The sequence below is a fragment of the Leopardus geoffroyi genome, chromosome E3, assembly GCF_018350155.1.
Source record: "Leopardus geoffroyi isolate Oge1 chromosome E3, O.geoffroyi_Oge1_pat1.0, whole genome shotgun sequence".
In the NCBI taxonomy this organism is placed as follows: Eukaryota; Metazoa; Chordata; class Mammalia; order Carnivora; family Felidae; genus Leopardus; species Leopardus geoffroyi.
In genome coordinates, this window is record NC_059340.1 from 32179865 (window position 1) to 32194837 (window position 14973).

The 14973-nt window shown below is 51.6% G+C and overlaps 1 protein-coding gene across 4 annotated transcripts in view; it reads left to right on the plus strand.

Annotated features, from left to right (window-relative positions):
* The first annotated feature begins 679 nt into the window (after window positions 1-679).
* The window catches only part of ZC3H7A (zinc finger CCCH-type containing 7A), a 36647-nt gene continuing 22353 nt past the window's right edge, over window positions 680-14973 (plus strand). Inside the window, exons 1-4 of one of the 4 annotated variants that reach the window (XM_045460492.1) lie at window positions 680-788; window positions 11543-11644; window positions 12770-12809; window positions 14753-14950. In XM_045460492.1, coding sequence (XP_045316448.1) covers window positions 11577-11644; window positions 12770-12809; window positions 14753-14950 — 306 coding nt within the window. In that variant the 5' untranslated portion in view covers window positions 680-788; window positions 11543-11576. Of the gene's footprint in view, window positions 789-1107; window positions 1281-1915; window positions 2318-8580; window positions 9394-11542; window positions 11645-12769; window positions 12810-14752; window positions 14951-14973 lie in introns of those variants that run through there. The other 3 variants (XM_045460489.1, XM_045460490.1, XM_045460491.1) reach the window with 3 other exon arrangements.

The window sequence follows — 14973 nt, forward strand, 5'->3', positions numbered from 1 at the left end:
CTCTGCTCTGTCTTGTCCCTCCTTCGGCCTAGTCTCTGCACAGTAGCCCAAGAGAACTTTCCAGAATGTAAACCAAGGTTAGGCCCTCTGGATTCTGATTTGTCAAGGAACTCCCACACCACACAGAACGCCACTTTCCCAATCACGGCCCCTCTCTTCTTTCAGACCTTTCTCCCCTTACACCCACTCACCATATGTGCCTTTCCTGCTCCCCAGACACCAAGCTCCAGCCTCAGGGCCTTTGCACTTGTTTTTCCCTCCGCCTGGGGCACGCTCCCCATCTCCGCACGGCTGTCACCTTCTGAGGCCTTTCCTCACTCAGCTCCCACCTTCGGTGTAGCCTTCCATCACGGTCACGTCACCTGGCCTCAGTGTCTTTGGTTTTCACTGGTCTAAACGGTCGACACCCCGCTCCCCATCCCATTCCTGGGTGGTAACTCTGCCTTGCCTGCGGTTGAGCCCCAGAGCACAGGGCAGGGCCTGGCCCCCAGGGGCACCTGGCTGTTACAAGTGGGGTGGGTGACGTGGCATTTGTCTGGCACCTGCAGGGCAGGGAGCCAGGCCCTCGGAGAGTCAGCACACGGAACGCGGCCGAGGCGGGCCTGGCATCCACAGCTGCCCCCTAGCGCTCCGCCTCTTTTTCATCTGGAAGACGGGGCGGGGGGGGGGGGGGGGGTGGTTTACAATATGGTTGCTCCGCGGCCCCCCAGTTTCCATTCGCAGAGTAGGAAGCACCGGAGGCGGGCTTGCCAAGGGTGTCGGGGAGCCCTCCCGATCCCCGAAAGTGGGTCAGTTCCCGGCCGGGCGCCGCGCTAAGTCCCCGCTGCTCCGCACACGCGGCGCCCGGAAATGTGAACGTGCGTCAGCCAGCGGTCGGCTCTCGGGCCCAGCGAGCGCTCCACCGGCTCCGGCCGCGGCCGCAGCCCGCCGCGCCCCGCGCGTCCCTCCCCGGGGCCGCCGGGGCCGCCGCCGGGGCCACCGCCGCCGCCGCCGCCGCCGCCCGGCCCGACGTGGCGCCGCCGCCCCCGGCAACGACGCTCGCGGGCGCAGCCAATGGCGGCTTGTGCCGGGAGCCGGGCGCGGCCTCCCGCCGCCAGAGGGCGCCGCGCGGGCGCAGCGGAGCCGCCGCTGCCGCCGCCGCCGCCGGTCGCGGAGGGAAGCTGCGAGCGAGCGAGCGCCCAGGCCTCCGTCGCCGCCGCCGCCGTCGTCGCCGCCGCCGCCGCCGCCCGCTCCGCCGCGCGCCGCTGTCCGCCCGCCGGCCGGCGCGGCCGTCCCCGCAGGTAGGGGGGCGCCGCCGGGCCCTCGCGCGCCCCCGGCCCGGCCCGCGCCGCCGCCCCTCCCCCGCCGGGCGCCCCCGCCCGGCGCGCGCCCGCCGCCGCCTCGTGCTCGCGCGCGGCCGTTAACGGACGCCGGGCGGGGGAGGGGCGGCGGCGCGGAGGGGCGCGGGCAGCGGCGGCGGAGCGGGGGTGCGGGGGGGGGGGATCGCGGCCCCCCGGGGTGGGAAGGGCGGAGCGCGCGCCGCCAACCGGGCCCGGCTGCTCGCGGCGGACGCGGGCGGGCCGGGTCCCGCGATCCCTTCCTCCCCGCCTTCCCCTCCACTTGCCCTCGGGGCGGCGGTGACCCCCCACCCCCCCGGGGGCGCGTCTGCGGGACGGGGGCGCGAAGGGCTGCGGCTCGCTGCCCTCCGCGCCCGCATGCGTTTCCGCCGGCTCCGCACCTCCTCTCGCCTTGCTTACCCCCCTCCCCCACCAGCAGTGTGTTTTCATCATTTTTGTGTGTCTGCTGACCGTGGGTCCCCTAATTGAGGATTTCGGGTTTGGGGGGCGAGAAGGATGCGCGCAGAGTGCGTGGCTCGTTGATTTCACCCCCCCCCCCCCCCCCCCCCGCGCGCCGTCCCTCTTTTCTTTTGCGCCGGGCGCACATCTAGGACCCGCGGCGAATGGTTTCCTGTCTTTACCGGGGTTGCGGACACCGCCGGGCTTTAGGTTTCTTTCCCCCACCCTTAAGGAATGGAGACCTGTCAGTTCTCATTAGCGCGAATTCACGGTTGGGGACGGTCATCGCAGGGGTGTGGTCAAGCAGCGAAGCGCCGGCTGGGCCCGAGAGTTTGCGCCTGCGCCCCGGTTGGGGAATTTGTCGTGCTCGGGCATTCCACCCCCCCCCCCCCCCCGTCCCCCAGTGTTTAGAGATCAGAGGGGGCACCCTTACTTAGGGATTGAGAGAGCGGGGATCTGCCTGACATTAGACCTGCACGGCCCTGGAGGGTGGCCGCTGGCCTCTCGGGACTGTGGAGCACTTGGTGTGTGGCTAGACCCAGGTGAGATATGCTCAGGGTGAAAAATACATACGTGGTTTTTTAAACACTTGGTATGGCGGGGGGCGGGGGAAAAGTTATCACATTTATAATTTGTGTGTGTGTGTAAGTAATACACATTAAGATGGTATTTTGAACACAATTGGGTTAATTAAAAGCGTTAAAATAATTCCCTCCAGTATCCTTCCACTTTTGTTTAACGTGGCACCTTGGAAATTTGAAATTACATATGTGGCTCACATTGTATTTCTATTGGACCGTGCTCAAACAGAGCATCTGAGTGGGGGCAGGTTGGCTGGGAGCCTGTGCCCTCTGCTTATCTTTCCCTGCTTCTCTGATGGCATGTGGCCTCCTGTCCCCTAGGCTCTCAAGGAGGCCCTGCCTCTTCCTTCTTCCCTGAGCTGAACTGAACCGTGGAGCTGATTGCAAATGAGGATCTTGTCCTAATTTGCAGAATAGTTCAAGTTATTAGAATTTTCTTTGTTGAAAAATGTTCACTCTGTGCTGTCTCTTGGAGTCTGGAAATGGTTATGTTAGGTTCGAATCAGAATTAGATGGTGAGTTGTCGAAGCTCAGTATTACCAGTATTTATGTGCATACTGTAGAGAGCATGTTCATTTTCAGGGCCTCTGCCCCTGAAATGAACTGGAAAGCCCATGCCTTCCTTTGAGTTATTGTGACTTTTGCCTGGGGGCTCATCATTGCTCTCCTGAAGTATCCAGGAGAATAGTCACTCTTCCAAGAAGATGATAGAATTTCTGTGATGTTGCCCTATCTGGGTCTGTAGTCTCTGAAGGTTACGTTGTAGCCGTATGCTTTTAGTTTACCAGAGTAAACTAACTGTTGCAAGACAGGCTTGACAGTAATCTTACTTTGAAACTACTTTTTGTTTGTGTATGCCCTTACACAACAGAGGTGGGAGTCTGAGGATAGAATTTAATCCAGAGTGGTATTACAATCTTTCACTTGAAATTTAGGAATACCTTTTTAGGCAAAAATACCAGCACTGTGCCATATACCGTCGGACCACTTTCTCTTCCTGTGTGTGTCTTGTAGGACTGTTTAATATTCAGTCTTTGTGTATAAAGATATTATGGTGTGGGTGGAGCATATTTCCATATGCAAAGTTTCCCTGGACTGGTATTTTAACCCTCTGTGTCCATTGCATTCCCCCGGAAACCCTCTGCTTTGTCTAAGTTTCTTCAAATGATGTTCTTTGAGCATGTCAGTGTGTGTGTGTGTGTGTGTGTGTGTGTGTGTGTGTGTACAAGGGTGTGTTTATTCTGTTCTCCTTGAGTGGCTTTGAAATGCCCACCTGTCTGTCAGAGCTGTGTTTGTTTTTCAGAGCCCAGCCCAGGGCTGACTTAGACTGCTCGCCCTCCTCCTGGCGTCCCTGGCACTTACAGTGCAGAATAGGGTGCTGGATCAGGATTCGGGCTTGGAGCCAGACTGTCTGGCTCTGAAATCCAGCTCAGCCACTTCCTAGCCATGATCGTGCACTGCTTGCGTCACTTGCCTGTGCTTCGGTTTCCTCCTAGTACCTATCCCTTAAGACTATCACGGGATTAAATGATTTAATACATGCCAAGCGCTTAGGACGATGCTTGGCATCCAGTAAGAGCGCTAAGTGTTAGCTATTGTATCTGTCTATACAACATGTTGCAATCAAATTTCACTTGCCTCCCTGTCTTGTGCTAATGGGAGCTAGTTTCTTAAGTTACCTTGTGTCATGGGCAGGAATACACAGCCGGTTGCTAGCCTGGAACATGGTGAGTATAATCAGTTTCACGTAAAGCAGGCACTGAGTATGTACTTAAGGAATTATAATGAAGATCAGGGGTACCTTTCCTCCTTACATAAAAGGTCAGAATGAGTAACATTTAAGACCAGCTGATAAGCAGAAGATAATGTTCCAGCTTGCAAAATTTTAGATGATTTGATGAAATTTACATTTAATTGGGCTTCTTGCTTTGCAGTGTACTCTTCAGAGCCCTCCCACTCCCTTTCCCTTTCACGTAGGGAGAAGACAGCACGTCTGACTTGCTCCCCACCCCGGTTGGTGATGAAGGAAACCCATCCCTGCACTACTTCCTGGGTCGCTTGTGGTCTTTCTCTGTGGCTGTCCCAGGTCGATCCCCGCCTTGTCGATTGTCTCCCCACCTTGTGCCCCTAAAGGGTCCAGGCAGAGTGCACCAGAGCCCAGTCTGCCCGCCTGGTCATTTCCTCCCTGTGACCCCCCCCCCCCCCCCCCCCCCCCCGTCGTGCTTGCCTTTTCATGAACAGTTGTATCAGGCGTTAACTCTTGCGCCTCTGAACTTTGTGTGAAGCATTCTCTCCACGCTTGGCCACTTCATTCGTTCTTCCGTGCAAATATGTATCGACCTGGACCCAGATGTTGGAATGCGGTCAGGACTAAGACGAGGTAGCTGTGGAAGTCAAGAGCACAGTGAGAGTGAGGTGGGGCAACCACTTAGGGGGCACGGCAGGGAAGGTCTCGAAAGGTGATATTTAAACCAAGATTCCAGGAAGGAAGGACCAGCTCTGGGTCCCTCTGGGAAGTGTGTTATGGGCGGGGGGAGGGGCTAGCGCGCAGTGCCCAGGGGGCGGAGCCCCGCACTCCTGCACACCCCTGGCGGCGGCCGGGCGGGAGCACAGCCAGCCTGCTGCGCCTGCGTGGGGGCGGGGCGGAGGCAAGAGCTTGGGACTGTCCCCCTCGGTCTGAGAGGTCAGGGTGAGGACTCTGGGTTTTACTCTAAGTGCTGGGATTTAGAGCGTGGCTGTAATAGCTGGTGGACGTTTTCAGTTTAGTGTGGGAAGTGGGTGGGGGAGGGACAAGGGGAGGACCGGAAGCTTAGAGGGGAGGCAGGGACAGGAGGCCGCTGCCACATCGCGTCACTCGAGATGATGTGACCTGGTGTGACCGGGCCAGGGGGTGCGGGGGAGCTCGTGGGAAGTGGTCAGAGTCGGGGTGCCCTGTGCGTAGTCTGCAGTGTCGCCGGTGGGCTTCATCAGCAGGGTGATGGATGTGGGTGTGGGGGAAAGAAGGGCGTGAGGCCAGGTCTCGGGGTCTGGTTTGAGCAGGTGGCTAGCAGGTGGTTTCAGGACTTTTGAAAAGGTAAGAGCGGGAAGAGGGATAGGATTGGCAGGAGAGCCTGGGGTTAGGACCCTTTAAGTTGGAAATGCTGAGTAAAAATCACAGGCAGCCCAGATTTTCGTATGCATAGCAGTGTAGACTAGATGGCCTTTTTGTAAACAGTGAAGGAATATATATATATATCCCTACATCACTCCTTACAGCCAACTGGTAGATCCCATTAAAATGTTTGTTTACTTTTTTTAATTTTTAAAAAATCGAAAACAATTTTAGTTTTTAAAAAATTAAAAACAGTTTTTAAATTTTTAAAAATGTTTATTTTTGAGAGAACATGAGCCGGGGGGAGGGACAGAGAGAGGGAGACACGGAGTCCGAAGCAGGCTCCAGGCTCCGAGCTGTCAGCACAGAGCCCGACGTGGGGCTTGAACCCACAAACCGCGAGATCATGACCTGAGCTGAAGTCAGATGCTCAAGCAGCCGAGCCACCCAGGTGCCCCCTCCCCAAATTAAAACAAAACAAAACAAAACAAAACAAAACAAAACCAAGAGTACTAGGAGAACACCCAGAGAATTATTTTACAGTTTCAAAGTATGTCAAAATCCAGCTGCCATTAAAGAAAATATTGATAATTTCAACTACTTAGAGATAGAAGCTTCTGCTGTCAAAAAGTACCATAACTGAAGCCAAAGGATTGATACGAAGTTGGGAAAAATAGTCCCAGCGTCACAGGAGACTGCTTTCGTCCACATATGAAGTGCCTTCCTGAATGAGAAAAGCTCAGCCTGGAAGGAAAATGGGCAAAGGACACGAACAGACAGTTTACGGAGAAGGACGAACCGGCGACTCTGAAACTTGAAGGGCTGTGCAGCCTCACGGGTGACAGAAGGGCCCAGACAAAACCTCGTCACGTTGTCTCCCCATTGTCACATGCTTGTCCCTTCCCCGGTTGGCACGAGTGGAGTGAACCGCGAGGGAACCGCGTGCCGAAATGGGGACCCTCAGGCCTTGTTGGTGGCAGGGTGGTGTCACACGTGGGCAGGAGCAGGTCGAGTCGACGGAAGACACGCTCCCTTTAGCCCGTGGACATCCTCTGAAGACGGACTTCTGTGAGATGCCCTGGGTCCCTGGTGAGCTTCAGAGACTGGACGCCACCAGAACGTGCGTCTCTGGTGGCCTGCAGCCATATCGCGGATCGCGGCCGGTCAAGCCGCGTCACGTGTCCCGTCGGGGAGTGACCTTTGAGGTTAGGTACTGGGAGAAAAAAAGCAGGGTGCAGACACGTCAGGAGCCCCAGTTTGTACAAAAGATAACATAGGCACAGGATGCTTGTAACTTTTTATTTTGAAATGATTATAAGCTCGCAGGAAATTGCCCGATGGGTACGTAGAGCCTCCCACGAAGCCTCCCTTCGTCCACTTCCCCCAGTGGTGCCAGGAAGCTGGTGTTAGTGGAGTACTGTTAACCAGACTGCGGGCACTTACTCTTGCCGGGTTTTTTGACATGCACCTGTGTGTGTGTGTGTGCGCGTGCGTGCGTGTGTGTGTGCGCGCGCGATGTTATCCCAGGTGTAGATTCATGTAATCACCACCGCAGTCAACACAGTTGAGACACTATTCCGCAGAGTTCCTCTGGCAGGACCCAGAAGAGCCCAGGAACACAATGGGTGGTTGTCCTCGGGAAGGGCGGGTGGGTGCTGAGTGACAGGGGAGGAGACCATCCTTTTTTTCCTCCGTCCTGATATTAACATCTTGCCTTTTAAACTATGCGATGTAGGGGCCCCTGGGTGGCTCAGTCGGTTAAGCGCCCGACTTGTGGTGTCAGCTCAGGTCATGGTCTTGCGGTTGGTGGGTTCGAGCCCCGTGTTGGGCTCTGTGCTGACAGTGCAGTGTGCTTGAGATTCTCTTTCTTTCTCTGTCCCTCCCCGCTCGCTCTCAAAACATAAACATTAAACACTACTAAATAAAGAGTCTGTGATGTCTGTGAGCTATCTAGTAGAACCATCAGAACGGCAGGCAGGCGGTCTCCAGCGTTGGGCCATGTGGGATCTCCCAGAGCTGAGCGTGTGGCTGGGGGAGGGAAGGAGCTCCAGTGAAGCCCCAGGGCTCGCACGTTTAGAGACCAGCCGGACAGAGCCCCAGGCTCAAGGACGGAGTGTGCGCCTGTTGTGGGCTCCTGAGTTAGGATGAGATAGGGGGCTGTTGGGTGAACTTTATCACGTTCTACCTCACTTTAAAATTGATGCCAGATTTTAACTGGGTCCCCAAATAAGATGATGTACCAAGCGTTTATCTTTTCTTTCTTTCAAAGTGGGAAGTGGGAGGGTGAAACTAATCTGTGGTGGAAGAAAGTCAGAACAGTGATTGCCGGGGGTGGGGGGGGGGGGGTAAGGGTGGGGCAGGGATTGGCTGAGGGAACTATCTGGACTGACCGTAATGGTGAACTCAAGACTGGGGTGTGGGTTACAGGAGTGTGATGTTTGTCAAATCCTCCCTTACAATTTGCGCATTTTATACGGAAAAAGGTTTCGTGCATATGGCCTTAAGAAAACCCATAAATCTTGAAACCTAAGTAACGATACATATTCTGAAGCGTTTATTGATGAATTGTAATTGAGGTCTGCCACTTTGCAGTTCATCAGAATAATAAGGTGCATTGATGGATGGACAGAGGGATGGGCGGATGGATAAAGATGGGTCGATGTCCTAGGTGTTTATCCAAGGGGGACAGGAGTGGTGATTCTAAGGGCCACACGCACCCCAGTGTTTATAGCCAATAGCCAAAGTATGGAAAGAGCCCAAATGTCCATCGATGGATGAATGGATAAAGAAGATGTGATATATGTATACAATGGAGTATTACTCGGCATTCAAAAAGAATGAAATCTTGCCATTTGCAACTACGTGGATGGAACTGGAGGGAATTATGCTAAGCGAAATTAGTCAGAGAAAGCCACATATCATATGACTTCACTCATATGAGGACTTTAAGACACAGAACAGATGAACACAAGGGAAGGGAGGTAAAAATAATATAAAAACAGGGAGGGGGACAAAACAGAAGAGACTCTTAAACATGGAGAACAAACAGAGGATTACTGGAGGGGTGGTGGGAAGGGGGATGGGGTAAATGGGTAAGGGGCATTAAGGAATCTACTCCTGAAATCATTGTGACACTGTATGCTCACTCACTTGGATGTACATTTAAAAAATGAATAAATAAAATCCATTAATAAATATTTTCAAATTAAAAGAGAAAGATGGGCAGATGTGATAAACAGCAAAACATTAATTGTAGACCATAGGTAGGTATACAGTGTTCACCGAGAAAGATTTTTAACTTGGGGGCAAAACTACAAGAACATGAAATTCTCCTTCCTCCTGTATTTGACTCTCCCCTGATTATCCGTTCCCAAATCTTTAAACATGGAAAGGAGAGGTGGTTCATGCTATTAAAAGAGCCTGCGTCTTATTTCCTCTTAATCACCTACTTGAGTTGTCAGCTCTTTGCCACATGCCCTTTGTCCTTAAGAGGTTGAGGTTCAAGGTTTTCTGGCACTTTCTGGGGAAATGGCTCTAAGGCTATTAACTTAGTGGATTATCATTACCTGAGAGTCCCTTCTGGGCCAGCAGATTTGCCTTTTGAGTGAACCTCAAACTAATTCCTCACCTTGCCTGTGCAGGGGTTGGGAGAAAGGTGACTAATCATTGAGGACAGGCAAGAATTCTTGCTTTGGGTAACCCTTTCCTTGTCCCCGTCTTTCAGCCCTGACTGCCGTGACACCCCCAAGTGCCCTTCTGGGTGCCTTTGGGCAGTCGGTTCTGGCTCTACATCGGCCCCATCTTACATAAAATAGGAAGAAGGCTTGGTGGTCTCTTAAGGCGTCTTTCCAAGGAAGGGGTCAGAGGCTATGTGGATTTCTAAAAAATACTTCAAATTTTTTCTCAGCGGTAATTCACGTTCAGCGTTCAGGAAGAAGTTTTAAAGGTAGGTATGCAGTGCAAAGGCCCTTCTCACCGCGCCCTGAGCCCCCAGGTTTCTGCCATTGCTGTGGTTTTCTGAGATTCCCTCTGGAGCTGTTGCGAAGATGTACAAGGAAATATGAATAGACAGCCTCCCCCTACCCTTTCTCTAAACAGAACAGGGTCCTGTTGTGGATACCGCACCTTTGCTTGGTCTATTTTTCCAACACAGTCCATGTCCTTCTTGATAGACATTGGATACGTTTTTGGTCTTTTTCTCTTACAAATAGCACCTCCTTAAATACCTGTGTACATCCACGTATGATTTAACTTTTTTGTTGTTGTTGTTAAAGAAATGGTCAGACGAGTTCAAGTGGAAGATTAGAAAGCCCCCCCCCCCCCCACACCTCCCCATCACATGTTAGGACAGTGGTCCATGTTTTTGGCGGTCTTGTTTCATTTCTACCCATTCATCCCCCTCTAAGCTAGACTGTCTGAAACACAAATTCCAGAAATAATGACATCTCGCTTCCGCATCCTGGGCTTTGTACCCTTTTTATTTTGAAACATTTCAGACGTTGACAAAGTACAGAGATTCCCTGTATTGGTCACTAGTTTTGGGAACATTCAGCTGTTTCACCCCCTCCAGCCCCCTTTTGTTTTTGTTTGCTGGAATATTTCGTGGCAAATCTTGGATAGATCATTTCACATGTAAACACTTCAGTAAATGTTTATTATTAAACATTTTTTTAGAATTATTTTATTTTTGAGAGAGAGAGAGAGGGATCGAGCATGAGCGTGAGTGGGGGAGGAGCAGAGAGAGAGAGAGTCCACAGCAGGCTCTCTGCACTGTCAGCACAGAGCCCGACACGGGGCTCGAACTCACAAACTGTTGAGATCAGGACCTGAGCTGCAGTCAAGAGTTGGACGTTCAACCGAGTCACCCAGGTGCCCCAGGAAAGTCAACAACTTTGAGATTAGAAGATTGAAACCTGTAGAACTACAGTTTTTAAAAGATGGAAAAAAATGATCACCAGTTACCAGCCTTCGGGGCCTTTCAACCCTTGTCCCCACCTCTACACTTTGAAAAAGGTAGATTCTATAATAAAACTATGAACGTCAAGCAATAATGAAACTAGAACATTTGAGCTTGAAACCTGGGTGCAAGTTCCCCGTCCATCATGCGCATTCAAAGACACGGTTTGTGTGGTAAGATGTCCTCTTAGGTTTAGAGCCCAGCGCTCATCTTGGAGGGATGATGTGCCCCCTCCCTGTCCCTGCCAGGGGACACACAACGAAGCCTGGAGGAATTTTTGGTTGTCACAACTGGGGGAAGGGGCATTACTGGCATCTCGTGGGTGGAGGTCAGGGGTGTATCGTGCACAGCGCGGGCCCCTAGAGTCAAGGACTGTCTGGCCCGAGCTGCTGAGGTCGCCAAACCCTGGTTGAGGACACTGGGAGATGGTGTTTTATCATGGATCTCTTCCCTGTGGTTTTCCTTTAACGTGCTGGGAATTGCTTAATGAACATTGATGGGGGCGGGCCAGTGGGGGGGGGGGTGCAGATCCCAACGGCACTGTTTTGTGTTGACATTTGCCACTGTTATGTGGAAGGTGAACCCTTACCTTTTCGAGAATTCCAACCGAATGACTTCATTTAGATTTTTCATTCTATCAGTTGAATCAGCAAGGATTATTTCAGAAGTTTGTGTAACAAAACGTGTGTGAGGTTTCAGCTCTGCTCACCAGGAAGTCAGACTCCCTCGGAGGCGAGCGGATGTGAAACCTTTTCACTTCTGGAGCGCTTCCAGAAGCGAAACAAGGCCAGGACTGTTCCAGTGCAGCATACGCGTGCGTGCGTGCGTGCGTGCATGCATATAGACACGGAAGAAACAAAACCTGTAGGCCAAGGGGTGGGGGGAGATGACTTAGGAGGGAGCAAAGTCCACATGGCTGTGCAGCCTTAAGGGAGAGTGAAAACCAGATGCTTTCGTGTGCTGGGCAGCGGGGACCGTGCGGATGAGCCAGGGTTCCTGGTGTCCAGCAGCCCAGAGTCACGTCAGCAGAGAGGGACATGCCCACAGCTGATAGCGTGCAAGACGGCGGACTGTGGGTGTTTTAGTTGGGGTCCGGAGCTCTGCGCCTCACGTGACTTTGTGCCTCGTTTCTTTCCAGGTCGATCGTTTAGAAAGTGGATGTGCGGGGTAACATGTCCAGTGTGTCCGAGGAGAGAAGAAAAAGGCAGCAGAACATTAAGGAAGGACTGCAGTTTATCCAGTAAGGGCCCGACTCGCGTGTGTTCACGCCACGTATACAACTGGCCCTTGTGCACCGCGGGGTCAGGGGCACAGACCCTTGCACAGTTGCACATCCACGTGTAACTTTTGACTTCCCAAAACAGGGCTACGAGCAGCCTACGACTGTTGACCCGATGCCTTGCCAATAGCGTAAACAGTCGATGAACACGTTTTGTGCGTTATGCGTATTATTTACCGTATTAAAATAAAGTAAGCTGGAGAAAAGAAAAAGTTAAGAAGTTCGTTAGGAAGAGGAAATGCATTTACAGCACCGTCCTAGGTTTATTGAAAAAGATAGCGTTGTAAGCGGACCCGCGCAGTTCAGACCCGTGTTGTTCAAGAGTCGACTGTACTTTTTTATATTAGATGAAGAAACCTCTAGTCCTGTTTATAAGTCCTCTTAATCCGGGTTAGAAATTAGATATTTTTGTCTAGCAATATTTTTGGCTCGGGCACATTTGACTTCCCATGTGTTCTGAAGTCTCCCTTCCTGTCCCTGATTTTTAGAGCTAAAATCCTGTAGCGTCTCAGAAAATATTAGACCCAGAAGGATCAGAACCTAATCCCATCAGAGCGCTTCTGATGACTGAAAAGTGATGAAATCGCCACGCACATAGGGCTTTTGTAATCAGACGTTTCTCTTAAGAAGCTCAGTCTCTAACCGGCCTCCATGAAGCAGGACAGTGACAAGGCAGCCCAGGCCTTGGGCGGACACGAGCAGGCAGAAGTCCCTCTCTGTTTGTCCTGGGAGGAGACACTCTCCTCTGTACTGCAGCGAATTGAATCAAAAAGAATTAGTAGTTCTGTGCTGTAGAAAAAGGTTTTTGGTATTTGAAGAATTAGGCCTTCTTTTAGTAGAAGTAGGTTTAGGGAAAAAAGTGTCATACTTAAGAAAATATAAGGGAATAGTTACAGATCCCCCCGCCCGCACCATGTTGTGTGCGAATACGGCATATGTGAATAATAGTCGTAAAGGAAGGTAGGTCTTTAAAATGTGCTTTGAACCCGTAGCAAGCTGATAGAACCTTAGCTTTACAATGACGTCTGGATGAAGAAATCCTGATAAGAGTCTGATAATTAAAATTCATTGGTTTCTTTTTCTTAGGTCACCGCTGTCATATCCAGGGACACAGGAACAATATGCGGTAATGATTGGGAACATCTACTTAAAAGCTGTGCAAGTAACTTGTGAACCATAATGAATAGTGGGGGTTGGCAGACTCCAGCTTTGTGGGCCAAACGTGGCCTGCTGTCTGCTTCTGTAAATAAAGTTTTATTGGAATGCAGCCGCACCTATCTGGTGATGTATTTACGATCTGTGGCCGTTTTCACGACATACGGTAGTTGAGACAGAGACCATATGGCCCACAAAGCCTCAAGTATTTACTCTCTGGGCACCTACAGAAAGAATTAGTCAATCTCCTCCATATAGAGGACAACGTTGCTTTTGGCACACGGGGACAGTTGTCCTCCATTTTCTTTCCTCCATGAGTGTAGTTTGCCTAAGTTTTCTTCCGAGCCCCGTGAAAATTACTTTTTTTTTTAAGTAAAGTTTTCTTTATGTTTATTCATTTTGCGAGAGAAGAGAGAGACAGAGTGACGGAGGGTCAGAGAGGGAGGGAGGGCATCCCGGGCAAGCTCCCCACTGTCCGCGCAGAGCCTCATTCGGGGCTTGGTCTCACCAGCTGTGAGAGCGTGACCCGAGCCGAAACCGGAAGTCAGACGCTTACCCGCTTACCCGACTGAGCCCCCCCCCCCCCCCCCCCCCCCCCGGCGCCTCCTTGGAAAATTACTTTTAGCCTCCCTCTCATTTACCGAAGACGAGTTGGACCGAATATGTTGTGAAGGAGAGAGCCCAGTATCTTCTATAAGGATACGTGGATCCTAGCGGAGAGCAGCCGGAGGTGAAAGTAGTTGGAGACCCGGAGAAAGCCCAGTTCACCGCGCCTCGTGTGTGCAGGCTGTTAGGTCCCCTGCGGCTTTTGGTGTCCGAGGGTTTTGATGCTTGCCAGTGTTCCTCCTTTTGCTCCGTCTCTCCCCCTCCCTCTTCCCGGTTTCCTTCTCTGTCTTCTTCCTTGCCCCTGCCCTCTCTCTCTCCAAACACATGTAGAATCATAGGGTATTATGGCTAGAAAGCCCTGGAAACAATCCGTTCATCGTCCAGTTCATTTTACGTTCCTGACGCTTATAACTGGGACCGGGATCTCGAGAGGTTAAGTGGCCTGTCACGAGCCACCGCCCTTGTTAAAGGTTGATCTGTCCAGTTTGCTTTACTAATTCTGTCAGCTTAGACACGAATTTCAAAAAACGAGACCCACAACCTGAGTATTTACCTGATCTCATAATACGTGTCTGACCTTGACTTGGGAAACATTAGCACAGTGATAGGAGATCATGAAGGAACCTCCAGAACTTGTACATGTACCAAAAGAACCTTGTGTACTGTACTTGCTTGGCGAGAAAAAGGTTTAACATCCCCTCTCCCCGGACCAGTCCTGAGCAGACATTTACCAGAGAGGAAAGACGATGGTCCATAAAAATGTGAGAGATCCTTGGTCATCGGGCACAGGGATAAGAAAGGGTACCGGTTTTCACCTAGAAATTAGTAGGGGTTTTGTGTCTTCGCTCACAGGCACACACACGCTGCCCGGCGTTGGTGGGGGTGCTGTGAGCTGGGGACCAGACCGCTGGATGTGTCCACTGTTCTCGCCGCTTCGGAAGGCAGTTTAGAAATACTGGTCCAAGGCCCGAGATGCTCCTTCCTTCAGACCTAGAGTTTCCACTCGTAGGAATTTGTTGTAGGCACAGAGTTGGGGATGTGAACAGGTTTTTACGAGGTGCTTTTGCCGCACTTTGCCTCCTGATGGGAAATTGCATTTTCTCTTGAGAAAGCACGCGAGGTGAAGGCCTCGCTGAGACGGTAGTGAGGTGGCCCGGGTTCCCCGTTTCTTACAGCAGCGCTCACTGCTGCGTCGCATCTAAGACCAGAAGTCTCCAGTACAAAAATTGAAGTTTCCCTGTACCCTGTCCTGTTTCGTAAAGGGCTTCAAGTGGTCACTTTCTTTTTTCTTTTCTTTTTTTTTTAAAGGTATATTTACGTGCTCTTGTGAGAAATCTTTTTAATGAAGGCAATGATGTTTATCGGGAACACGATTGGAACAACTCGATAAGCCAGTACACAGAAGCTCTGAATATAGCTGGTTATGCAAAGTCGGAAGAAATTGTCATCCCTAAAGAAATAATTGAAAAACTGCATATAAATCGTATTGCTTGCTATTCTAATATGGTGAGTGGTGATTTTTTTTTTTA